At 27.8% G+C, this 27,100-nt stretch overlaps 2 protein-coding genes across 3 annotated transcripts; both read right to left on the minus strand.

Moving 5' to 3' along the window:
- Window positions 1–279: 279 nt before the first annotated feature.
- LOC145183645 (putative glucosamine 6-phosphate N-acetyltransferase) lies at window positions 280–2,006 on the minus strand. Of its 2 annotated transcripts, XM_080059067.2 has the most exons (6): window positions 1,867–2,006; window positions 1,637–1,782; window positions 1,424–1,507; window positions 1,178–1,308; window positions 1,029–1,090; window positions 280–946 (listed from the first exon to the last, which is right to left on the minus strand). In XM_080059067.2, the coding sequence occupies exons 2-6, from the start codon at window positions 1,776–1,778 to the stop codon at window positions 754–756; spliced, it is 612 nt and encodes a 203-aa protein (XP_079915193.2). In that variant the 5' UTR covers window positions 1,779–1,782; window positions 1,867–2,006; the 3' UTR covers window positions 280–753. The 2 variants fall into 2 exon arrangements, with proteins under 2 accessions (XP_079915193.2, XP_089942641.1); XM_090086515.1 differs by lacking the exon at window positions 1,867–2,006 and having other exon boundaries at window positions 1,424–1,533; window positions 1,637–1,773.
- Window positions 2,007–2,642: 636 nt separating this feature from the next.
- LOC145183642 (neutral alpha-glucosidase AB-like) lies at window positions 2,643–22,078 on the minus strand. Its single transcript, XM_090083759.1, has 20 exons — window positions 21,949–22,078; window positions 20,924–21,026; window positions 19,855–20,091; window positions 19,607–19,777; window positions 18,599–18,674; window positions 18,159–18,240; window positions 15,481–15,577; window positions 13,371–13,713; window positions 12,767–13,189; window positions 12,420–12,660; window positions 11,630–11,731; window positions 11,198–11,256; window positions 9,458–9,642; window positions 7,549–7,613; window positions 4,224–4,303; window positions 3,692–3,766; window positions 3,453–3,566; window positions 3,257–3,366; window positions 2,946–3,043; window positions 2,643–2,829 (listed from the first exon to the last, which is right to left on the minus strand). Exons 2-20 carry the CDS (start codon window positions 21,022–21,024, stop codon window positions 2,720–2,722), a joined length of 2,769 nt encoding a protein of 922 aa, XP_089939885.1. The 5' UTR covers window positions 21,025–21,026; window positions 21,949–22,078; the 3' UTR covers window positions 2,643–2,719.
- Window positions 22,079–27,100: the final 5,022 nt, after the last annotated feature.

Genomic DNA, 27,100 nt, shown 5'->3' on the forward strand with positions numbered 1-27,100 from the left:
CGGCGCTGTCAGGCTGTAATAAGAGCAAGAAGTGGTAACACTAGTTATTGATGAGTCAAAAATGTTTCAACTAAAGCTGTATTAGTGTGCATAACAATGATAATCATTTTACTTTACTTTGTTAAACGAATCATATTTTTGGTTTTAGTCTTTTTTTTTCACCATCCTCAAAGTCAATTTTATTATCATCATCGGAATAATTGTGTTAATGTGTTCTATTCTTAATGTTTGTCAAAATATATGATAATATTGATAATTAAAATAAATCGAAATGTATAATTGGTGCATTAATTTTGCGGTTAAGTGTATTTAGTTTATTTGCTTTCGTTTATCATTTGTTGCACTTTAACAAAACAAAACCGTTCGAGAACATAAGAACATTAAATTTTTTTAAAAAATATCCAAATATATATTCACACAAACTTAAAAAATCATTTTAAAATTGAAAAACACTATTTTACAGATTTTTCTGTCATCGTGTTTAAATATTGTTTTTTGGTTTTCATTGCAAAAACCAAAAAAAAAAAAAAACTATTAATAAGTGACCCAAATAATTAAAACATCAAAATCGAGTCTTAAACGGACATAGTAATATATTTATCAAATATATATTTATCATAATATAAACCCATAAGAGTGAGCATTTTTTAAGATTCCATTTTTTACCCCCAAGTAAACTCATCTACAAAATTTAAACTTATCAGCTACAAAATTTATGAATAATCATTAAATTTACATTTATAAATACTATATTCAAATTTTCGAATTTGGAAGAGAAGCAACTAGGTCCTCCATACATGGGAAGTATGAATTCCGTAGATGATTTTGATTTGGTTCACCATAATACTTCAAGTTTTCGAAAAATACTTGTAAATTATTAGGACAAACAATAGTGGTCTTGTAGCATCCGAGACGGTCACTAATACGTGTTAATACTTCCAACAATCTAAAACCAAAGACCAAAGCAGAAATATTAATAAAAAAAAAAAAAATGAATAGAACAGCAACAACAACAACAAAAAACTAACAAAGAGCCAATCCCGGTTCGTTGAAAACCATGGTCTACTTTAACTTCAGTAATTCGCCCTCTCTAAAGATATAAAGCATCAAAATAGTCCATTGACTAAAAACTGTTATTAGGTACATTGGACAACGATTGGAAAAAAAAAATCGCTACCTTTGCTGCTGAGTGTATAAATTTTTGTTCTATTGTCATTGTCGCTGCTCCCAAAATTTTTTGTAAGTGCAAATCTTCGAATACTACAACATAATACATACCCAGACTTCCAGATAATATAGAGAAGTAGTCTAAATTAGGAGTATTAGTAGTTAGACCAAAGTGTTTTTTTTTTGAGTGCAATTATCACAACAGCAATGTTATGCAACACGTTAAGACATACTATATAATCATTTTTAAAAATACCTTGAAATACAGACTTTGCTTCGTGTAACAAGAGCTTCTTTTCGTTCCCCTTTTCTTCATCTTGAGAGATCAACTCTACGAAACCTGGATTCACATACCATGCACGCGTTCTTTATTCATTATTTAAGTTGGTTTTTTATCAAATACGTTTTTATCATCATTAAATAAAAAATTTTAAAACCAAATAATCCAAGATATTAAATTTTTAATAACCTTTTAGGTAATCGTCCGAGCGAAGAGGACGCACCACTGATTTATTTGATTGAAGATCGTTTATGAATGAATTATATTTGGACAATGTAAAATCGTCTTTTAAAAGAAGACCATCGAGCAAATCTTTTGGAAATAACTCCATATTTCTAAAATAAGCAATGATCTTGTGACGAAAAATCAAAGAAAAAAAAATTTCCAACGGCATTTAATCAGCTTTTATAAATAATCACCTGATAATCCCTTGATAAAACCAAGTATAGCATTACGACATGGTACGACACCGTCTATGCATTGTTTCTTAATAAGTGACAAATTAAAAAAATGTTAATATTTTAATGAACTTAACATTCATTAAACTACCAGTTGTGAGAATTTCTTAAAAACCAACTCTTAGGCAAATAAAACATTCGACGAATAAAATACAATATGTATAAATTTGGAAACATCTTAAAATTTCAATCCTAAATATTGTATATTTGTATTTTATTGTGAAGGCCAATACTTAGTAGCGCAGTGTGAAAATGTTACAAACTTGATCAAATCCCAAGAGACTATCAAAAGTTTTCATAAAAAAACACAAGATTAGCAATAAAATCGGGTAAAACACAGACTGGTTCAGATATGGTAGCTATTTACATTACTGAATTTGTTTTTAGACTTTTTTTAACATTACTAAGCGAACATTAACTATCCGAATTTTTTCATAAAAAAAAAAATAAATAAATAAAACGGGATAAAAGCAAAAACAACTGTTGAAATATTTGATTTAAAAATTGTCGCAGTTCTGTGACATTTAATATCATTAAAAATAAAAAAAGGTTGAGTGAAATTTAAAAAACTGAGTCTTGATTCTAAAACATGTTCCCGCCCCCCACCCTCCCTCTCTTTTTTTTTTAAATACAAAATTCCCTAACTCTTTTCTTCAAAAAAAAAAAAAAAAAAAAAAAAAAAAAAAAAAAAAAAAAAAAGTTAGGGATATTGTGTAAAGAAAATAAAATTGGAAAAATAAATAAGAAATACGAAAACCATAGACACATGTCAAATTACATGCTCAAAACACACAAATTCTAAAAATATCTAATTTTAATAGCCGATCATAATAGAGAAGTTTTTATCCATGTATGGTGAAGGCTTCTTAATAACGAGCAGATTTTTCAACTCATCGTAAGTGAACGTTAAGCTTTTTATATCATCTAAATGAAATCAATAAAAGCAATTCAGAACATGACTTAAACAATTTGAGCAAGTTCAGTATACATATTAGTTAGCACACCAATTCACAAACACATGGTACACAAACAAAACTTACTATCTAGCATAGAAGTACAATACGCTGGTTTCTTTTTCATTCCAATCACAATAATACGTTCTATCCATGATTTAGTAGAAAAGTTGCTCTTCTTGTCCCTGGAAAATATTAAAAGAAGGATTTAAGTTTCACAAATATATTATGAGCTGTTTACAACAAAACTTTTGAGTTTTTTAGTTTGATTAAATTTTTTCTTTAACATTTATTCATGACTTGGGTTACAATTTGCCGACATAATTTTTTTTTTTTTTCAAGTTTTAGCAACACAAGAGTTTTTAGTAAAAAGCAGAACACAAAAATTAGCTTTTTACCATTTCATAATGCCTCCACTGCTCATACTAATTTCTGACAATATATATTTCCCATCTTTGTAATCAAGAGAATGACCATCATCTAAATATACTGCTCCTTCAGCTTCACCCTTAGTAAAGAAGAAATATCAAAAATTTTTTTTTTCAAAATATTTTGTTAATAACAAGAAAAAGTAACTGCAGATAAATAACAAACCTTGTCATCCAGCGCAATAATTAAAGTTAAGGGATCATTGATCATAAGTGATGATGCTCTACGCACACGCTCTTTTAAGGGGATAATCGAGCCACCACGAATAAACACTGGTATCTAGTAAATTTATTTTTAAAACTACTAGAAAAAGTTTTTTCAAAAATAAATAAGAACAAGACTAAATCTTCTTGAGAAAGCAAAAAAAATGTTAAAAGTAGTTTGTTTAAAAAAGATAAACAAACCTTGGACAAGGGTGTTAAAATATTTTCATTTCGGCCACCGTTGTAAGCTTCAAAGGTATCGAAGTCATACCAAACCTAAAAAATATGTTAGTTCAAAACTATTTTAATTTATTAAGTATTCTTATCAAACAGGAATAAATAAAAATATAAAATTTCAGCAAGGAATTATTTTTCATTCACATTTAGTCATAAAAAAAGAACTTTGAAATAAAATTAAATATTTTGACATAATTTTTTTAGGTAAATATTTCCTGAATTTACGGATCTTCATATTTAAAACTGTTTATTTTCTGGGAAATTTTCATAAGCTAAAATTTAAGATGAACTACTATATTTGTTAAGAAATTGTATATAAAGGATTTTACAAATGAGGGTGTTAAAGGCATATTCAATTGAAGAAATCTATATGCTTATTTAAATCTTTACTCCTAATTTTTATTTTCTGTATTTAAATACTTAAATTCTATAAATAATTTGTCTAATACTAAATATAAATAAGTTTTAATCAAGATTAAAACGTTTTCTGTTTTACCTGATTTTCGCCACCTGGTAAATACACAGTGATTTCATCTTCTCCAGCAGAAGTAACCGGTTTTACAAGAAGGTCTCTACCTATGCAAGAAGAAAAAATTAAAAATGTCTACTTGAATTAAAATTCTAAAAAATTCAAGCGTCATAAACATTGTAAATAAAAAAATTTATCAATAAACTGTTATATTTGATTAGGAACATTTACCTTATTAAAAACCATAATTTTTTTTCTTTCTCTATTTCATTATATTGTGAAACATTTTTGTTAAAAATGCATTTTAATGGTATTTTTAGGCAACAATTCATCTCTGTTCATAAAATTGCATATCCATTTTAAATCACTAATTTACTAAATTGGAGCAGTGTTTTTTCAGTGAAGAAATTTATAAAAAAAATTTACTTTTTAAAACTGATCAACACTACAAAGTACATCTTATTAAGAACATAGATTAAAATAAAAAAACTTTTAGATTAAATTTTTTCAATTTATTAATAGCCAAATTGCACAAATATTTCATGACAATTACAGTAAAAGCAATCTTTACTTTTGTGATATCTTACAAAAATAAATTGACTGTTTTTTTTTCTCCCAGTCTAAGATGCTTTTATATGTTTACATCTAACATAACTGAAATGTTTAAAAAATTTCATTTTTATTAAAAATTTCAACACAAGCATTTACAATACCATATGCATAAAGAGCTGTATACAAAATTAGAACATATCTATGTATACTACTAAACCAAATTTTTGTATAAATTAATCAAACTAATTAAAGGCAATTGTTATTTTATTAAAGTTTAAAAAATTTGTGCCTAAGTTCTGAAATTTTAAAAAAAAAATACATGTTGAAGCAAAATAAGTATTACATGATAATACATAAAATTTTCTGTCCTATTTCTTCATCAGATTGATTTTTTCTAATTTTTTTTTTTTTTTTTTTAAAAAAAAAAAAAAAAATTGAGTATGAGATAATACATGGATTTCTTAAAAATTTCAAATGATTTAGTGTTTTTCAAATGATTTAGTGTATTATATATTTTTAGAATTATCTATGATAATACACTAACAAGCATTGAGAAAAAAAGTTCAAAAATCACTTTGCACAAAGAAAAATAATCCATAAGAGAAAAATTGCAAAAAAACTATCCTACAAAGGAGTTCAAGAATGATAGAGATTTTCTACCCATAATCCACTTTAAATGAGGTCACATAAGATCAGAAAAAGCCTTTAGTAACATCTAAAGCAAATGAAATAATTATATAACAGCTCCTCAAATGCAAGCTAAATTTAACAATGACTGAAACGAAGAAGTCTCTAATGGTTTTGAAACAAACGCTAACAGATGACAACATTTATCAGTTTTTGGATATATCAAAGATGCTTATTGAGTTTAATCCAGTGTCATATTTTCAAAACAATTTTTCACACAAGTGCGCGCAATCTATTGATTTTTATTAAACCTTAAAAAAAACTGTTTCTTGTACACTAATAATCTTATCAGTAGAACCGTCAGATAAAATTGCAATAAAACGAGCATTTGATACATCTAAACTTAAAATGCATTTTAAGTCAGACGAAATTGACGAAACGAAGTTTTTGCAAGGTTTGTCACTTAAGTAGTTCTTGCCCAACTTAATTCCATTTAGCTTTTGTAGCTTGCACAGCTGAGGAAATTTTTTAAATGAATGATCCTCTTTAACAACAAAATACGATATCCAAAAAAGTCTGTTCATTTCTTCTTGATTATTCTCAGTAGTTCTTAAAGTTGATGTCGATACAGTTTTCTCAAGACTTGGAGCTACATTGTGAAGGTTCTCTCAATATTTAGAAATACAGGCTTTATGGCCACCATCTTTATCTTGGCGTAACAAGTATGTTCTTTTCCAAAATATACATCCCATTGTTACTGAATTGGTTGAATTGCTAATATTTGGATACTTTTGGCAAACCCAACAAATTTGGATACTTTTGGCCACATATCCAATTTTCCCAAAGTCATAGCAAAATCCAAGTCATTGCACTTTTTTTTCTTATGCTTAGTTTCTCTCTCTTCTTCTCCTTTGTGTTTAATGCTACGCTCCTCTGTACCATCTTTCTTTAACATCGAAAAGATGCTTGTTTTGATATTTTTTAAAAATAATAGTATATTAAGTATTTAATTATAAGTTAATAAATATATCATATCATTGGTGTTGCTAAACACACAATAAAAAAAATTAAAATTATAATAAACATAACAACTTTATATATTCTAATAGATAATATATTTTTTAGTAAAACTTGAAATTATTTAAAAAACTTTTAGAAGTTTTTTAATATGCAAACAAACATTACTTCACTTTAAGGAAAATAAGAAAAAAAAAAAAAAAGCACACTATTGAAGAAAGCAATCGTTAAGTTTAAGCATGGTTTCTTTTTTAAAGTAATTGCATATGCAGTCATTTTTAGTAAAACTTTGAATGCTTTTGTAAATGCATGCAAAAACCATGCTCAAACATAATTACTTTCTTCGTTCCATTGAAGAAATTAGTTTTATTAGTGTGATTACTTTTAAAGTCCTTGAAAATGCATTTAAAATTTTCGTAAATAATTGTTTTTTTATTACAATTAGGTGTTTTTTATAATGAATAAAAAACGATCAATCACTTAATTATCAATCGCTTAATTAGGAGGATGTTTCTCATCGATTCCCAGATTTGAAACCAATATGTTGCAATGGGAACAATTATACTGCAATATCCAAAATTATTGTCCTTCTAAAGCTCTATAATTTTCTGATGAAAACCTTAGTTTTACTGGTAATTATCTTTTACTTAAAAATGTTTTACATATCTTTACTCAGATATTTACTTTATATAGATAGTTTTACAAATGTATTTGTTTGCAAAGTGAGTACAGATGTTACACAATGTAATTGGATCAATATCTTTTAGATTTGTAGATTTTTTCTCAACTCCTTTAGCCATTTGTGTATTTAAAGTGAGATATTCAATTTTGAAAATACTAAATGATAAGTTACACTTGACCTTTGAACTTAAAATTTAAAAATAAAAAAAATTTTAAAATTTAAACTGACAGTTGAAAACTAGATTTTTTATATTAATAATTTTAACAACTAAAATTTGGGTTTCAATTTTTATTAAGTTGCTAAATAATTAAAGTTTTTGAACTCATGTTTAAATGAATCTGACATTTTTGAAGACCCATGAAATTCAAAATAATTTACAGATATTTAGAAAAGTTGTATTATAACATTATCAAGCTTAATAATTGATAATTTCCACTGAAAAAAAAAAAAAAAAAAAAAAAAAGATAAATATACCAAATAAATATTGGTCATCCATGTTAAATGTCTTTGAATCTTTTGGATATTCCATCCACAATGGTCTAAGAAGTTTTAATAGTATAAAATAAAATAAAAATTATTTGAAGTCAAACATAAGTATTTTTGATTATAATTAATATTTAGCTAGTCCCCTAAGATTAGGCCCCTGCAAGACTTTGAAATTCAAATCAAATTAGAAATGTGATTTGACATCTGATTCAAAACCATTCTCTATACTCGAATTAGAAAAACTACATTTTTAAACTTTCTTTATGTAAATCTTCACAACTAGTAGTGTCTTTAACATTTAGTAAAATGATGAAAAATCCAACCCACCAAAAGTGTTTCAAGGTGTGAAAGGTGTGAAAGGTGTGAAAGCTAAATTGAGATCTATTGCAGATGAGTTTTTTTCATATAAAAAATAACTCATTTTTATTCAAAAATAAATTACTTTAAAAAAAAAAAAGTTTTTCCCCTTAAGATGTTAATGTTTTTATTGTCCATTAATTTATGCACCACTCGTTAGACCATCCAGTTCATTTAAAATCTTCCAATGTTATAGCTGCTTATCTCATTACTGTAATCTAACAGATCTGATATGCATTTTATGGCCTTCCTTGGCTCAGATTACAGAAAGAATATGCAAAAAGATAGAAGCAATCTAAAAATGTGCTTCAACTAGAGAATGAAACAAAAACTTTTATATTGTTGTGAGAAATCCTTTACAGTATTACAAATTATGAATCTGATGCAATTATGGAAAAATAAATTTTGAGGTTATTATACTTTTGATGACACTTAGAAGTAGTTTGATGTAGAATTTATTGTTTTACAGGGGCCTATTATAAACATACATTTCTCAAAGAAGATTCACAAAAAAATTAAATTATATATAGCATAAAAAAAAAAAAAAAAAAAAAAAAAAAAAAAAAAAAAAAAAAAAAGGAGAAGTATAATATAAAAGTATTTTTTGATTATTTACAGTGTGGCAGTGAATTTCAGATAAACTTTTAGAAAGAATGCTGAACTTAAACTTTTGTTTTTTGTATTTCGTTGATGCCAAATAATTACAATGAAGTGAATATACTCTAATTTTAATTTATCACATTTTTCACAGATTCCTGGTATAAAATTATTGAACTCATTACATAGCATTTTCCTAACATGAATATAATGAATAAAGAGTGCGAGAGCAAGTTGCAGATCTTTACAAAGGTTGCTTTGAAGGAGTCTTTACGAAGGTTGCATGATCAAAAAAATTAGAAGTTTTCTTGTTTTGTTGATGCCAAACAACGAACAAAACATTATTAAAAAGAGTGAACAAAAAGTGTGAACAAAAAAGTTCACAGAACAACTTAAACAGCATGTTAAGAAACCTACAACATTGATTAGGAATGCTAAAGTGTTTAAAGTTGATAAAAAGACAGTGAGAACTCTAAAGACTTTTGAGAAGGACAGTGTTGTCAGGCTTGCCATTTAAATTTTGACAGAAAGATTCAAAGCTCTCAGATTAGAATGAACCCAGATTTGAATTCTTTTGATTATTCAATTTAGAGTCTTGGGGAGAATAAAGCATGCAAAAAACCCCATTATGTCTCAGTTCTCTCAAGCCATCTTTTACAAGAGCTTGGAACTCTGTATCAAGGGAATAACTCATTAGTACGTGCCAGGCGTTCTGTCCACCTCTAGAGGTTATCATTGAAAAAAATGGAAATCTTATTAAATCATATGGTCAACAAGGCATTTATCTTGAACTTTACTTTTATAAATATTACTCAGAAATGATTAATTTTTACTCTAAAATTTCATTGGTATAAAAAGAAAAAAATCTATGAACTGCTGCCACACCCTACACAATTGTATAATTGAAAAATCATAACATGATAATCTTAAATGATCAAAATACCTCATAACAGCTTTCCCAGAAATATAACTTTCATGCATAACTGTGTAAAGATAAGGGAGAATTCTATATCGTTTTCGAATTGCAGTTCTGATTAACTTGGTATTCTCATCACCAAATAACCAAGGTTCACGTCTTCTGGTATCCAAATGAGAATGGCCACGGAAAAACGGTGTAAATGCAGCAGCCTAAATGAGTTCCAAGTATTTTCTGTATAGATTTACTCCATATTGCTAACAAATATTCAAACTTAAATCACCAATAAAACAATAAAGAAAAAAAAAAACCCTTTAAAATATTTTTAGTTTTTGAAAGTTGCTGCAAAAATTTTCAGCATTTCGTTATTAATGAAGATTAGTCTATTTTACTAAAGTACATGGCAAGCCTTTTCAAGATTTAAGTGCTAAAAAGCACTTACACATAGAAGAGATAGAAGTTCTTTATGCCTTTTTACAGCGCTAAGATTTTGAGAGAACCAAAGAATCATGCTAGTATTGTTACTTTTATTAGGTACTAATTGACAAAAGTTTCACTAAAAAAAAAAAAAGCACTTCATAACACAATGAAACTTCCTGCCAAGTGAAATATCTTATTCCATTTTTTGACCAGGAAGGTGGTATTGTTGTTTGTAAAAACATTTGTGGTTTAATGTCAGCCATCAACATAAAAATAAAAATTTGAAAGAGCTGTTAATATTCACTACAACTAGCATCATAAATTAATCATGGTGACCTAAAAGTGGTTTCTATCTTACTTGGTCTTCAGGGTGGTTTTATTAAGTATCAATGATTCCTATGTAAGTCATGCAAACGAAATACAAAAAATCAAGAGAGCAGGCACAATACCAGACATTACAGCCAGGGAGTAAAAATGTAAAGCATCAAGCACTTGTAACAGAAATAAAATTATACTACTGCTATTACACATCAAGTTGGGGATTAATGAAAACTTTTGACAGTATTTGACAAGAATAAAGCCAATTCATCTGATAGGTATCTCTTCATCACTTTGTGCTGTAAAGATTTACTAAGGAACCCTTGTTTGATCCACAGGTCCATGAACTTAATAACAATGATGAATTTCTTTCTCTGTTGCATGGCAAGGAAATAGTTGTGTGGATAGAATTCATGCCATGTGATATTAATTTTTAAAGGAAATATAGTAACAAAACTACAAGGAAGATAAAGCAACAAAACTACAAGGAAGTAGTTAAAAAACTTATTTAGACTTTCAAAAACTTGCATATAACATAAAATTCACACTCAAATATGAATTTCTTTTTGTATACTTGACTTTTCATCTATGAATTTTTGACTTGCCACTAGATTGATAAGAACTATATGCAAAGCTTTTTAGATAGGAGGTGATGAATGTTTACATCAATATAATTTACAATGTTAGAATCTACAACTTTTGTTGGCACAACTCAATGATTTACTTGATGACAATGATTACTTTTGAATATCATAAATGTAATTATCGTAATCAGTTACTTGATTATAATGTTTTTTGAACATTATCAAATTAACAATTATAACCAATTACTTGATTATAATGGTTAATTTCAAATATCAAAAAATAACAAACTTTAACTGCTTTAAAATCAGACTTTAAAAATGTCAAAATCATTTGATCTTTTTCTGTCTGCTTATTATTCCTATCTAATCTACTTTATATAACTGTTAACTCCTTTTGTCATTGATATGTAAAAGGTTAACACATGGAAAAAAATATCTAAGTTACCTGCCACCACCTCACACATAGTTCACCATCAGGGTTTCCAAAAAATCCACCAATGTCAGCTAAATAGCATTAAAAAATAATCAATATTTTAAAGGTTACAGGAGTATATAAAAGAAAAAATGTAAACCAATTTACTTAAAACTTGTTTAATAACAAATGCATTAAAAATGAATTACAATAAAATATTGAACTTGTTATTACTAGAAACTGTCAAAGTTTACTTTTTAAAAAAACTCTTTTCTACTAAAACATTTTATTTTTAATACTTATAGCCAAAGTCTGTTTTATGGCTGATATTTTATATCATGTTTTTTCCATTCTTTAAAAATCGGCTAAACTTTTTTTTTTTAAAAACAAAAGAAAATGTTAGTGATGAACATTTTTTGTTCTCTTTACCAAGAAATAATAAAATTTAGAAAAAGTAAATTTTACCTCCTACAAACTGTAGACCTGCAACATTCATTGACAAAAGCATTGGTATAGATGCCTGGAGGTGTGACCATTGAGCTGCATTATCACCAGTCCATACAGCCCCTATAATATAACCATTGGATTGGATATTACAATACCACTATTCTTTAAATAAGTTTAAAATTACAAATTTATTTGAATCAATGGCTAGAAATAAAATAAACTTTTGAGAAGTGAAAAAAAAAAAAGTTCCTTGAAAATTTATGATTCTTTTTATAAGTCTGATGATTTCTGATATATTTTCTAAAATCTGAGGGTTGTGAGATCAGCCTATAGCTTGCTTCTTTTAAAAACTACTTTGTTTTTGAAGAAATTTTAATTCTGAAGGTTTTAATTTAAAGTCTTAAAACACAAAGTATTTATGTATTTTTAAAAATATTTTCCAGTACCTTAACTTACTTAAGAACAGTATGCATACTGGATTTTTACCAACAGTTTGAAAATTTCTTGCAAAGATGTTTTTGAGGATGTTTTTTAAATCTACTATATTGAAACAAGACCATCTCAATAAGCTTGAAATATATAATTTTCAGAAAACGAAAGAAAAAAAGTCTGTTTTGGTCAAGAACATTTTTTTTATAAAAAGTTATTTTGGTCTTTTAACCACTAAAGTGCTAGTACAATAAACACATATTTAGGAAAAGTTGTAGACAAATTTTACTATCCAATTTTTGGCTATTCAAAATAATGTTTGGCACAGATTGGGTTTACTGATGCATTTTAAGTTTCATAAACAACCAGAAATATATACCATATCTTTGAGAGCCAGCAAAAAATGCTCTAGACAAGATAAATGGACGCTCTTTTCCGCTAGACCGTACCAAATGTCCTTCAAAAGATGACATGTGCAATAACATTCCATACAAATTATGAACATCTCGATGTTCCCAATTTCCATAATGCACTAAATCTTTGTGCATAGTAATTTCTGGACCATTAAAGACAGAGGGCTCATTCATATCATTCCAGGTAAACAAATTCAGAGTGGAACCCTGAAAAAATATTTTTTTAAATTCATATAAGATAAGAACTAAATTATTTAAAAATGAATGACATTTCAAGACTGAATAACTGTTTGAAAAAAATTGCATTACAAACCTGATAAACATCTAATTGGTAAAGACTAGCCCACCACCTACGAGCTTCAGGATTTAAATAATCAACCCAAGATGATGATCCTGACCAGCACCAACCTTCATAGTCACTACCATCACTTTTCTTTACATAAAATTGCTTTGATGTTGCTTCAATATGCACATGATAACTCGAATCTCGTTTCATGTGTGGGTCAACAATAGTGACCATTTTACGACCTTTGGATGCAATATTATCAATCATAGCTTTTGAATTAGGGAACTTTAAAGCATCCCAAGTCATGTATTTTTTATTGTCAGTGTGTTCAATGTCTAACCATATAACGTCATATGGAATATCATGCTCATCAAATTTGGAATCAACTTGCCTCACATCATCTTCATCATTGTAGTTCCAACGACATTGATGGTAACCAAGTGCAAACATCTAAACATAACAAAGCTGGCAATATTTCCAAAGACTTTAAAACCTCTGTGTGGTAATGAAACTATTTTTAAGCATAAAGTTACAATATTTAAGAAGAAAAGACAATGAAAAATACAATGAAAAAAAAAGAGAATACTTTTTGAGGATTTAAAAATTAAAAATCAATTAGTATAAAAATTACTGGGGGTAGTGTTGGAGTTCCAGTTAAACTTGAATACTGCATTGAAACATCATGGGGATTTGGACCTAGCATTACAAACATATCTATGATTCCACTTTCTGCTATCCAATGAGTTTCTGTTGTAGGTACATCATTAGTTTTAAAAAGTGATATAAGGGAGGCCAACATTGACTTGGAAGATTTAATATCAATCCACATTTCTGCTGCATTGTTAAAGAACAAACCAACTGTACTGTGGGCACTATGAGCAACCATATAAGGTATAGATCCATACAAAGCCATTGGATTATTTAAATCATACTCAAAAACATCCAAGTTGTATAGTCGATAAGGATCACCAGTACTACAAAAAAAAAAAAGAAATAACAGTAACACTTTTTTTAATTGAATGACCTGATTTTCAATATACCTATTAATCAAAACTAAATCTAGGTATAAATAAGAAACTATTTGAGTTATTTTATCACTATTTAAATATTTAACAAAAGTTAAGTTAGTTTTACTCTAAGAAATTACTAAATTGGGTAAAAAAACAAATAACCGAGGAACAAAGATGGAAAATAATTGCTTATCTAGAAGTTACCAAGAGCAATCAAAAAATAGCTGTACTTATTGGAGTTTCAGAAAAATGCATCAGAACCACCTAGATTATGACTTTTTCATGGTGCCAGAGATTTATCTACATTATAAGTGTCATCTTGTCTATATAATTCTAAACCTTATAATACTAAACCTTATAATACTAACTATACTTATACTTTGACATCAAGTAGACAAGATGACAGTGTCATTTTTAGATCAGTTAGAAAAGACCCTAGACTAACTTACAAAGAAATCACCATTCAATTCAATACAAGCTGGAATATATCAGTTTCGAAAAGCACTGTTCGTAGAATTTTGAACAAATACAAAATTGGTGTTTATTCTGCTTTGAAAAAACTATTGCTGAAGCCATATGATAAACACAAAAAGATTCAAATGGTGTTGTGAAATAAGGTATTGGACAATTGAAGAATGGAAAAAAGTAATTTGAAGTGATGAAAATAATTTTGAGCTTGTTAACTGTAAATCAAATTTTACAGTTAAAAGAATGGCTTATGAAAAGTACCACTCCAGGTATAGTTGATCAACATCACATAAAGATAAAACTCTATTGGTATCTAGTAATGTTTTAATTACAAAGGTATTGGTATGTGCCAAATATATTCTGGTAGAATCAACTCTAGATTATATGTAGATATTCTTGAAAACAACTTAATTCCAATAATAATCTTGAGCACAGAGATGAAGATTGGAAATTTCAGCAAGATGGTGCTACAGCTCATACTGAATATTATACAAAGGAATGGTTTGAAGAAAACAATATTGTAGCAATGACTTGGCCACCATACTCACCTGATTTGAACCTTATAGAGAACATATGGGCATGGATAGACTGAATTGGCAAAAGTTCAAGTTACTAGTCTGGAACAGCTCAAAGAATTGGTAAAAGAGATCTGGTATAGAGTACCAGTTGAGATATGCAACTGTTTAAGTGAGTCTATGCCAAGAAGAGTCTTAAGTTGTATTAAGGATAAGAGTAGACATACTAAATATTGATTTTTTGTTGTTGTTGTTGTTTTTTTTGTTAAATTTAAAGTGCATCTAAATTTTTGAATATTTTAAATATTTACTTTTGTATATTGCCATAACATTTCACTTATATATTTTAATGTTTATAAAATTTAGTAAATTTTTTCTTCTTAAATTAATTTTCTTATAAATTTACTAGTAAAAAGTAATGCAATTTGACAATTGCAAGTTCCATAAACAAAAATGAAAAATATGAATTAAATGAGCCAAAGCAATTAAACCATATATATATATATATATATATATATATATATATATATATATATATATATATATGCATACATTATTAATCATCAAAAATGAAAAAAATATATATAAAAAAGTAAAAAACCCTAAACAAAAATCTTTTTTCTTTATCGAGTTGTTAAAAAAAAAAAAAAATTTAAATACTAAAAAAATGAGTACATCTAAAACTTTTGGAAACTACTGTATAATAAATTTGTGTTTACATAAAAAAATTTAAAATAAAGTAACTTACACTGTATTTTTTAAAGCCAATGAATCAGCGTGCTCTGGAATGCCATAGACATGTTCAAAACCAACAAATGAAACATCCATTCCCACTGAGCTTGGTCCTAAATAACATTAGAACTTATATAAATAATTTTAGTTAATAGAATATAGGAAAAAACCTCAATGAATGGGACAATTTTTGCAAAATGCTTTTTAAACGTAGATAAAATTGTTTAATATATATATTTAAATATGTTTGATAACCACCGACTCTTGCTCAACGATATAGTAAAACAAAAAAATTGGATTTGCATTTGGCTATTGGTAAAAAGAGAGTTTTATTGGAGCATGACATTTGTCCCATTCATTAAGTATGTCTCATTGAATGGGACAAACATAAAAGAATTAAAAATAAACGTATTTAATTCAATCATTTTTCAAATTAGTTTATTAATTGTAAATGTAGTTAAATATATAGATACATACATAAAGATCACACAAAAAATATTTTTAACTTTAAACATTTTAACTCTAATTAAATTTCAATCAAAGTAGAACTTTCTCATTTTAGAATATTATATTTAGTTACTTTTATTTAAGTAAAATATTGCAGTATAAAAGTGTGTAAATAATACCCATTACCCATGGGGATAAAAATAAGGGAATGCAGCATCCCTCTGCTGAGCTGTAATAATACTTTATTAAATTCATTCAATAGGTAGTACTTTGTCCCATTCAATATGCGCATCACTTTATCCAAAAATGATTAGTCACACCAAAAACACCATTAATTAAGGTTGAATGTTTTATTCACTGTAGTACTAGAGACTGTTATCTATTTAAGCATGGAATTTTATTTTCCATAACTTCAAAAATTGCTGCAAAATCAGAAAAAAAAACATTTTCAAAAATTACTTTTTACATTCAAAAACACAATAACATCCATTTTCATTACGGTCATAGAGCAATAGGATGGATGAGTCGGTCAGTTGAGTTCTTGTTTCTATGACTCTTTGTTACAGGAATTTGAATATCCTTACATCGATGCTTGTATAAGAATCTGAGTTTGTCCCATTCAATAATCATCCCATTCATTAAGGTTCTCCCCTATTGCTCTTCATTATGAAAAATTTATGAGAAATTTATGAGAAATTTGTGAGAAAATTGTGTGATTAGTGAGAAACTTGATTACCACCACAAAAAATGTTAAATAAGCAAAATGGTGAACTATTATTAAATATGTATAATCATTAAAGTTATTTAACAATGCAACTTTAATGGTTAGATACCTTTTGTAGTTAGTGCTAAATTAACTAATGCTAATGTTGATAATTTTTAAAAATGCTCTATTATTACATGTCATGTGTGATCTAGTTTTGTGGTTAAAAAAACTTTAAAGATTAAAAAATTAATATTAAGTGTATAGGTTGCTTTTTAACATATAATTTAAAATACAATACTGTGGTGTTGAATTTCATTGTGATAACAACAACTTCAAGTTTCTACTTTGACTTATTGTATTTATATTTATTGAAGTTAGCAAGCTAGCTTTCCATTGATAGATATAAATCTCAGAACAAATGTTTTGAAAAATTTGATATAGTAGGGGAGACCAGGGCTAATTGGCTACAGTTTTAGTTTTTGAGCTCTGTGTATTTCTGGATGAATTTTTTTGAGGATATCAAATTGCAGTTCAAAAGAATATGAATTTGGCAAGCATGTTCAAATGTCAAACATTAAAATAAAAATAAAAAAAATTGGTGGCCCAAAAAGGGCCTCCAAAAAAGAAAAGAATAAGGGCCAACTTACCCCAGCCCAGGGAAAGTTGCCTATACTCTCAGGGTAAGTTGGCACACCATATAAAAAGTTTAGTAACATTAAGCATCTATTTCAAGCACATCTTTTTTATGAAAACTTTTGATAATTTTTATTCAACATTAACTTTTATTGCCCTTAAGTTAATCGAATAGACTTTTCTTCTATAAAAAATAGCAGCAACAGCATTTTTTGTAACATTTGTAGAATTTACATGCCTGTCTACTTTTCTTTTATAATTTCTCATGTCTGTAGATTTGTAGTGTTATATAGCTTAAGTGAATTTATGGCTAATGCAAAAAGTTGTAAGTTGGCACGTGTTGCCAACTAGCCCTGCGATCATTGTCCCAACTAACCGCAAAAGCTTTTTGATCACAAAATGGCTTATAAATCCCCAAAAATGCAAAATATTGAGAAACACAAAATCTGGCTGGTTAGAGTGAACCATACAACACCTAAATCTATTCAAATTTACTTGTAGCTACTGCTATTGCTTTTTAAAATTGAAAAAGTAATATAGTTACAAAAGTTACAAAATCAGTAAAAAAAAAAAACACAAAAATTGCTTCAACTTCTATGCCCATGCACTTAGAGCCCTGATACTACACTGAAAGATGAATTAGTTAAGTGGGAAGCTTCGATGTGAATTTTGGAAATTTCTGGTGGAAAATTCCAAAGTTAATTGCAGTGTCAACTTACCCTGTAGCCAAATAGTCCCGGTTTCCCCTACTTGAAATATTAGTGTGCTCATGTATAAAAAATATGGATATAAAAAATATGGATATAAAAAAATATGGCATATTTTCTTCTGTGATAAATGTGCTTTCTTTTCTTTAATTGTGGAAAGGTATTTTATTACCATATACCATATATAAAAAAACTAATTACCGTATGGTTTTGAATCACGATGCTCTTTAAAAGACTCTTCCCATTCACCATCTTCAACTTTCACTTCTTTAATAGTGTTTTCCTAAAATTCAACAATTCAAACAAATGATTTATTAAACATTATTATTTTTATCTTCTTCTTAAAGATATATAACATAAATTATATCTTTATTGTCTTATAATAGATTTCATAACTTGAGGTTAGACTTTTTATTAATAATTTTATCATTACTTTAACAGTGTTACAATTACTAGCATCACAACAAATCTCAATGCATGTAATTATCAAAAAAAAAGAAACAGTTTCAATGGAAACAGATTTTCTATTATTCACTATGAAAAAACAATTTTTTTGGCTTTGCACAATTTACTTAAGGCATCTTTAATTGTCAGCAAATTAAAACAAGCATTTTTATAAGAATAATTAACAAAACATTTACTGGTTCTGCTTCTTCCTTTTCTTCCTCATCTTCAGGATTTTCACTATGAGTCTTAGCAGGTTCTGGAACAGCTTCTCTAAATCAAAGATTTATAATACAAACTAATATTTTCCTAAAGCTTAAAAAATGGAATTAGCAAACAATATTCTATAAGTATCAAAACAATAAAACTCATTAATCTTCAATGTATGGGGTAGGAAATCACACACACTGCTGCTTGCATTAGGGTGTGATTCCCTACCCCATACATCATTATCTTTTTAATATTACTAAATGTTGCTATATGCAGTAGTTAAGAGTACTAGATCTAGTTGATACGTATCACATTAGAAATGAACACAAACCACCACCACCTAGATACAAAATATCTATGACAAACCATTAAAAAAAACTTAGTCTTTTACACTTTTGTGAGTAGTCGTATATTAAAAATCACTAACAAGATTTTTTTTTCTTTAAATCTAACGAACTGTCAAAAATTTATTTAGAAAAATATATGAGAATCCAAAAGTAATCCTCTTGTTTTTAGCATTGATTGCAGAAATGTAAACAAAATTGTCAGTAGATCTGTTATTTTCGGGAATCTAATCTCCTAATATTATAGAACAACTTTTTATCAAATGGCATTAAAAAGATCTTCCTTTCAAAAAATACTTTAAAACATTTTTTCAAAACAAAAATTTCCTGATTATTAAGAAAGATATGAAAGATTTTTAGAATTAAAGTGTGATTGAAATAAGACATGGAAGATTTTTAAAATTAAAGTGTAATTGAAATAAGATATAAAAGATCTTTTAAAATCAAAGTGTAACTAAAGTAAGATAGAAAAGATATTTTAGAACTAAAGTGTAATTGAAGATACGAAAGATTTTTAGAATGAAAGTGTAAAAATGTAAACTAGTATTTTTTAAAAAAATTTTAAAATATCTTGTAACTAAAAGACATTTGTTTTCAAATTTCTATTTCATGATCTTTATAAAAAGAAAAAGTAAAAAGTAAGAATCGTACGGTTTCTTTCGGTAATGCTCAAAGTTCATTAAACCTCTGTTGTTAAAAGAAATCAATAATAACCCAGCATCATCAAAAAAATCTATTTTCATTGGCTTATAAGTAATGACTAATACATTCTTTTCAGCCTTCACTTTAAAACCATTGTTGTTCTGATCTAACACACTGTACCTATAAAAAACAAGTAAAAAATAAAAAACAAATAATTAAATAACCAACAAATGTTTAAAAAGATGCAAGATAAATACTTAGTGCGAGAAGGTTCTTTAACCAATGATTCTAAAACCACATGTCTGGGTCTGATTGGATCAATTTCATTTATGCGAATTCTGGCAGTATTTTCTTGTAATGTATCAATTATAAGTGAGAGTGTAATATTGGTTTTTGAGTTTAATACTTTTGCAGAGATACTACCATCATCAAACTTAACTGAGTCAGAAAGTATAGCAAATGAAGAGGATCCAGGCTGAATTCTTCGATTACGTCTAAAATAAAACATAAATTGTAAAGAGAGAGATATACAACATTAGAATCAATAGGCAGTAAGATAATATAGCTTTGAAATTATAAATTAATTTTTAAAAATTAATTTACAATTTTAAAGTTAATATAACTCAATCTTTTTAAAAAAATAAATTAAACAGAAAAAAAACTTTAGTGGTTTAAAAGCTTTTTTGTTATTCAAATTCAAAGCTCATTTTGTTTAAATCAAGAAAAAAAAAAATTTTTTTTTTTAATGCATTTTAAAAAAACAATTTATAAAAGCTGAGAAAAAATTAAAGGACAAAAGTTATCAAACAAAAAAACTCAGTATTATTGTTTTGCATTAGCACCTTTTTTTTTTTTAAACATTTAATGATACAAGACTTATTCACATATGCAATAGGTATGTGTGAATTAGGGAATTGGTTGTTTTAAGATTATTGACACAAATAACACACTTTTTTGGTTAGTACAAACCAGGATGCAATTGGTATAACAAATTTTCAACATTCTATGAAAGTAGACTTTTTGGCTTGATGAATATTAAAATTAAAATAAATTTAAATTAAATCTTTGATATTCATTTTTTCAGTAAATATTACTCTTTACTATTTTAAAATATCCTTAAGTTTAACAGACTTGCAGAAACTTAAGCATGCAGCTTTTTAACAATCATCCAACCATGGTTTTCTACTACTTTCTTTTAAACTAGTGCTTTAAAAATGTTTTATAGAGCTGGACTATTACACCTGATAATAACTGCAATAATGAATTTAAACTCTTAAAAAAACCTTTTTTTTTTTTTTTTTATCAAACTGTTACTAAATCACTTACTTGCAAAAACTACTTTGTTCACATGTCTTGAAGTTTCCTCTATCAACAGAAAGAATCTGTACAACTGCAGTTAATAATATGAAAAGTTTTTTCTTTACCATTTCTATGTAAATAAAAGTAAATTCATACTTTAATACAAAAAATTAATTAAATCAAATATGTATTATAGTGGCTCACTCACAAAAGAAAATTCAGAAAACAAGTCTAAAACCTAAAACATAAATATACTTCAATAATTATGCTGAATAGTTTAACAGTTATTTTTTATAAATGTATACTTAATGAGCTAGTAGAAGTGTCAAGCTTTCATAAACTGTATTTTTTTAAACTCACTATTCAGAATGAAAAAAAGTTTGTGATGGCTCTACAAGATTCTTTTAATCTTTGATAGAATATATATTTATTTTTGATAACTTAAATTAATACCATCGTAAGAAAACCATCGTAAACCATCATAAGAATTACTACCAGTGCTATATGAAAACTTCACAGAAAATTAAAATAAATCTACAGTAAAGTTTTTAGCACAATCAATTTCAGCTCTATCAACCGTCAAATATCTCATAGCTGTGATGGATATCACATTTCCAGTATGTCATGAATAATTATAAAAATTAGGAAAATCTATTAAACATGTTCTCCTAGCAAGATTTGGTGCCAATAAAACTATTTCATTATCTTCTAATAAAAATATTTTATAAGTACCTCAAATCTTAAATGATTAGTAATCAACTAATGAAGAAACTACATTTATACATTTAAGGTCTTCAACTTTAAATCTACATTTATACATAAGGTCTTCAACTTTAAATTAGAAAACTTTGTTAGCAATCTACAACATACAATAGTAGTGTTTTTGTATTTATTTCTTTTTAGAAATGATTTCAATATTTTGTATTAAATGACTATTCATAAAATTCACATTATTTCCCTCCTCTCTTAATTATTTAAGTTACTTTTACCTTAAAGCATACCTGTTTGAATAAAAAAAATACCGTTTTAAAATAAGAAAATACATCAAAAACCTTTATTCTGATGTAATATGTAGATAAATTATGATAAGCTCTCAATTATTGGTAGAGGTGTACCAAGCATTAGCCTTAAAAAGACGTGGATTGTTGTCGTGAGGCCATTATTATCTATTCTAAATTGACTGAGTATTGAGGCAAGTGCTTCGCTTACTCGTTTTTTTTTATACAGCGTTGTAGATTCAAAATGTTTCCCCATATTTCCTATAATTAGACGTTATAAATAGATAATTTAGAAATTTATCTGAGCAGAAGATATCAGGAAAACAATGATTTTTAAAATTAAACCCTAAAAATGGTTAACTAATGCCCTAAAAATTGCTTGGATTGTGCAATCCACCAAAAATTTTCTTTAGTTTTCATCACTCAATTTTCATCCAATGCTGCCGGGCCCACTCAGCAGGGGTCGCCACAACTCTCTCGAAGCACTTAACCAAAAAAACATAAACGAAACTATTATTAAATTAATCCATTACAAAGTGTTAACAAAATAAATTTTAATTCGACCATCAAACACGCATTAACAGTAACGGAGTGTTCATGTCATAGTTATTCTCATTTTGATAATTAAGAAAATTTATTTATATTTCCATTGTTAATAATTATAAAAATGAAAAAATATATATTAATTGTGTTCTGCAAACCTTCGATCATGACATTATTTGAGATTTAAAGAGCCGTTAAACGCAATAAAAAAAAAGCCTTATTCACAGAGATACAAGTTTAGTGTTGATTATCAAGGATGTGGACAAGCTGAAAATGTGTTTCTTTCTCATGGACGCCAATCTAATATTACTTTTGAGATTATTCTTTTTTACAATAATTTAGGAAATGATTTTAAAAGATAACTAATTTCTTTTTCACATTTTTATTTGATCGCGGTTAAACTTTTTGTTTTGACCGCAATTTCCAGTTTTTTCTTACTACATTTACCTGTGGAAATGTTGAAAAATATTTGGATTTGGAAAAATATTTTTAAATGTTTTCTTTTTCCTTACTTACAGATACATGGCGATTCGTCTTCTCATGAGGTTTTGTAACTACAATGCTGGAACTACTGCTACTTACCACTTCTCCCTACCAACCGACCTGCACGCCCACCACCCGTTGGATCCTATGCTGATATGCGGTATGCAGCAACATAAAAAAGTTAATTTTACAACTGACATTTTAACAGCAACCAGTTATCCGTTACAAATATTTTAAATTAAAGCTGTTGTCCTTTAGAACTGACCGTATAACTGGTATAACCTGTGTGTAAATATTTATTAAATTTAGAACGAGTTTTTGTGTAACTATGTTTAAGTTACAAAGCTTCTTACCGCATTATAATTACCTTCAGATTATAACCAGTAAATCACTCTCTTTCGTTAATAATTCAAATAGCACGGCGTTGGTACCAATTTTAAAGTCTATAAACTTATTTTTAAAACCTTGAACACCTTAATGCAGCAAATAAGTAGGAGCATTTTAAAACGCTGGCTGCTAATGATTCAAGCTTTACGTAAGTAGGAAAGGTTTCGGCACATTTTTCAAAGCTGAACAGATCTTGTTCCAATAGTTCCACTTGTTAACTGGACAAACTCACAAGCTAATAACTTTTTAGTACTGATAATCGTCTCAATTTTAATAAGAGATCGATGTTAATGGCTCATTTTTCAATTCTACTAAGGGTTGTATAAGACCAAAATCTGTCTGAAACAAAGTGTAACTGGAGCATTAATTAAAGTTTAACTGGAGCATTAATTAAAGAAATATAAACAATGACACTTTTTTGATTGAAAATATCTGTAAAGCATTAAAGTAAGTTTTGTTACGTTATTCACTCTCCAAGATTTAAATTTTTTGGCCTTTTATACAAAATTTTCACTATAGAGCAAGAACACCTTCAACACAAGATTTATACGACTTTTATAACCCCCAGTAAATGCTAGGCACACTGCACAGTGAGTCAAAATCCAAAAAAGCTGGCAAAACAACTCCCTATAAAAAAGCTTGGAACAAATAAAATTGAGTTATAATTTAAATAATACAACCAGAAGACTAGAAATAATTGCTTTTTGGTTAATTTTTAAGGATTCATCAGTTTTTACATCTTTTCTTGAGGCTTATTATCTTATTTATTGCAAAACTGGCTAACAAAAAGCTCGCTTTAGTGCCACTCTTTTAAGAATTATATGGGTAAAAACTGTTCAAAATTTAATTTGAAGGCATATGTTTGGGATATTTGGTATCTATAAACAATATTTTTGACACTGCATTTTGATTTTAGATTTTTGTCATTCCTAAGATCTTGAAAAAAGAATCCCAAATCGATTTTTTTTTGTTTGTTTAACCATGAGTTCAGTTGAAAAAATTAAAAAAACTAATTAAATAACAAAATGATTCCATAAGATTCCAAGTAGCTTTAATATTTTTCTATTGATATGTATATATAAAAGCAGAAAAAAAATCAGTCCCGAACTCGCCTATTGAATATACAACCTTTTTAAAAAAAAAAGTCACATGTGAAACTTCGTATTAATTATTTTTCACGCATTTTTCACACTACATTAGCACAACGCCACTATGTAAATGATAAATTTCAAGAAAACTCTATCATTATTTAAATGTAAATTAAAATCTAAATTGCTGAAACATTCAAAAACCTTCTCAAGACTTCTAAAAAATGAGCGAACCTGGTTTGCATAAAGAAATAATAGTTAATAGAAAAGACGCAGCTGGTCCAGGTAGAAAGAACAAGGACTAAGAAGACCTAAGTGAGAGAAGCAAAAGATCAAAGGTTGCAATAAATAAATTGAATTCGACCCATTTCAAAAAGCAGTTTACTTAAGTTAAATATTAAACATTTTCTTGTTTAAGGTTGTCAATTTGGCTGAATATCTTGCTGAAGCATTGGCATCAGCTTCAATAAGAAAAGCCTCAGGAGATCCTAGATTTTGTTGTTGTCATGAAAAATACTATAATACCTGGTAAAGTGAAAAGCATGGAGATTAGTTTTCTGATAAGAATGAAGATTGAAGATGCCTTGAGCTTAAAAATTCAGTGCGATCTTTCTGATGAACAGTATCAAATAATCAGAAATTCATCCATAATGCAGAATGCAGATATTTATCCTTCACTTCATGAAATTGAGAATGAAAGACCGAAATGTTACCCTGATGGTGTAGGTGTGACAGAAACATCTGCTACAACTTCTCCGCAGAATATGTTTAATCATACTCTGACAAGGATTTTAATTTTTACTGAATGCCAAGACTCAATGAGAATATTCGTTTAGAGTGCGGGAAAGTTTGAAGGTGTGCTTCACTTTAAAGAGGGTTTTAATGGTGCCTCCAGTCAAAGTGTGTATAAATAAAAATATACTGATAGAAATATTGGCGAGGCCTAAACTAGCGAGCAAAGTCTTTTCAAACAGCTATTGTTCCACCTAAAATTAACCATCATGAAGGGAACAGTATGGTTGAATAAAAAGCCCTCTGGTGTACATTAATGTAGACCCCTACATCTTAAGTATTAAAAATAAACGAAAGAGTTGATCAGAAATGAAGATGAACATCTTAAAGTTGAAATGAATAGACTGGCTGAGTTTGAGGTAAATTTAGAAGTAGCAGAAGATAAACCTAATGCAATCATCTTTTTTAAGTTCAAACTTGACTTAACAATGTTTGATGGTAAAGTGGTGAATACTCTCACTAACACTCTATCCCCCCAATCATGTAATGTTTGTAGAGCTAAGCTCAGTGAATTTAATAATCCAGTATCAATCTGATCTTTTGGGCTTTCTACTATGCATTGCTGGCTCAGATCTTTTGAGGATATTTTAAATTTGGGATACAAGTGGATATTAAAACATACTTTGCCAAATCCCCTTCTGAAAAAGCGTCTGTAAAAAATAGAACGAAAAATATTCAACAGAGGTTTATAGAGGAACTCAGCCTTACAATTGATATGCCAAAACAGGATTTTGCGGCACTAATAATAGGAACACTACCAAAGGGCATAAGAAAACGCTAAGATCTTTGCTGATATAACAGGAGTAGAGGTAGATGTAATTATTAGATTAAGGATAATCCTAATATCATTATGCTCCGTTTATGAGTTGAACAATTAAAGATTTGGTCAAAGTAACGCTATGAAACTATTGCTCTTACTCCAGAGAGGTATTCTTGGCATGTAATTCCCCCAACTGTACATAAGCTCTTGAAACACAGGAGTGCAGATTTCTGAACTGCCTAATATTTGAACTGCCTATCGGTTTTTTTATTCTTACGAGTCACTAGAGGCTCTGAATAAGGAAATTCGCATAGCTAGTTTGAACCATGCAGCCAAGATATTTGGAAAGAATGTTGTAATGAACCAGTTCCAATATCAATTGGTCAGAAGTGATCCTGTAATATCTAACATTAGTTTCAAAAAACACATCTTAAAATGGAATGCCACTTCCCTTTGAAGTTTCATCTTTGCTAATGACGTTTAATAATAGTTGTTTCTTTTTTTGCTTGGGTCATAGAAAAGTAATATGAGATAATTCCGTATTTTTTTTTTTTGAATCTTAATTAGTATATGTGCGCTTCTTGGTTTGAGGAATCCAAATTTTTTTAATTTAAATTAAACTTTGTGCGCCTACAGAAAACATTCCCGGAAACATTCAAGCACCCTAACATAATCAAACATAATTTATATAACATAATTTACGTAAAAAAAGATTTAAAAAAAATACGTGGTGTTCTATTACATGATATTTGGGGTTGAAGAAACCATGATTTTTATTTAAATTATTATTTGCGCACGTTATACGCGTCTTAGGTACGCGTAAAGGTTATATTCACAAGTTTATATTCACATGTTTATATTTTAACCTTTCTGACTCACTGTGCGCTGGTTAAAACTTTATTTTCAGAAAGTTAAAGTAAAATATTGTTTCGAATATTTAGAAGTAATTTAGAGAATGAAAAATGAAAATTCCTGAAAATTACCACTCAATTTTAACAATTCACAATTTTAACAATGATTATAACTTAATTAAAAAAAACGGTGTAGAAACAAAAAGTGTTTACAATTTTATGAGACAAAAAGCGCATATATTTTTATAAACAATATTTCCTTTTTATTAAATTTATATTTTTACAAACTTAAGTTGTTTTTT

The sequence above is a fragment of the Hydra viridissima genome, unplaced genomic scaffold (assembly GCF_058129835.1).
Source record: "Hydra viridissima isolate aposymbiotic clone 2 unplaced genomic scaffold, HvirCarnegie_v1 scaffold_4, whole genome shotgun sequence".
NCBI lineage: Eukaryota > Metazoa > Cnidaria > Hydrozoa > Anthoathecata > Hydridae > Hydra > Hydra viridissima.

Bases quoted from the DNA above. Each gene is read 5' to 3' on its own strand.
- LOC145183642 (XM_090083759.1), bottom strand. From the start codon at position 21,024: ATGGTAAAGAAAAAACTTTTCATATTATTAACTGCAGTTGTACAGATT. The intron at 18,241-18,598 runs GTAAATGTTTTG...GTTGAATTTTAG, and splicing joins AAAAGGAAGAAGCAGAACCA to GAAAACACTATTAAAGAAGT. The intron at 15,578-18,158 runs GTAATTAGTTTT...AATGTTATTTAG, and splicing joins TCGTGATTCAAAACCATACG to GACCAAGCTCAGTGGGAATG.
- LOC145183645 (XM_080059067.2), bottom strand. From the start codon at position 1,778: ATGGAGTTATTTCCAAAAGATTTGCTCGATGGTCTTCTTTTAAAAGAC. The intron at 1,508-1,636 runs GTTATTAAAAAT...ATGTGAATCCAG, and splicing joins CTCGGACGATTACCTAAAAG to GTTTCGTAGAGTTGATCTCT. The intron at 1,091-1,177 runs GTAGCGATTTTT...TTATATCTTTAG, and splicing joins TTATACACTCAGCAGCAAAG to AGAGGGCGAATTACTGAAGT.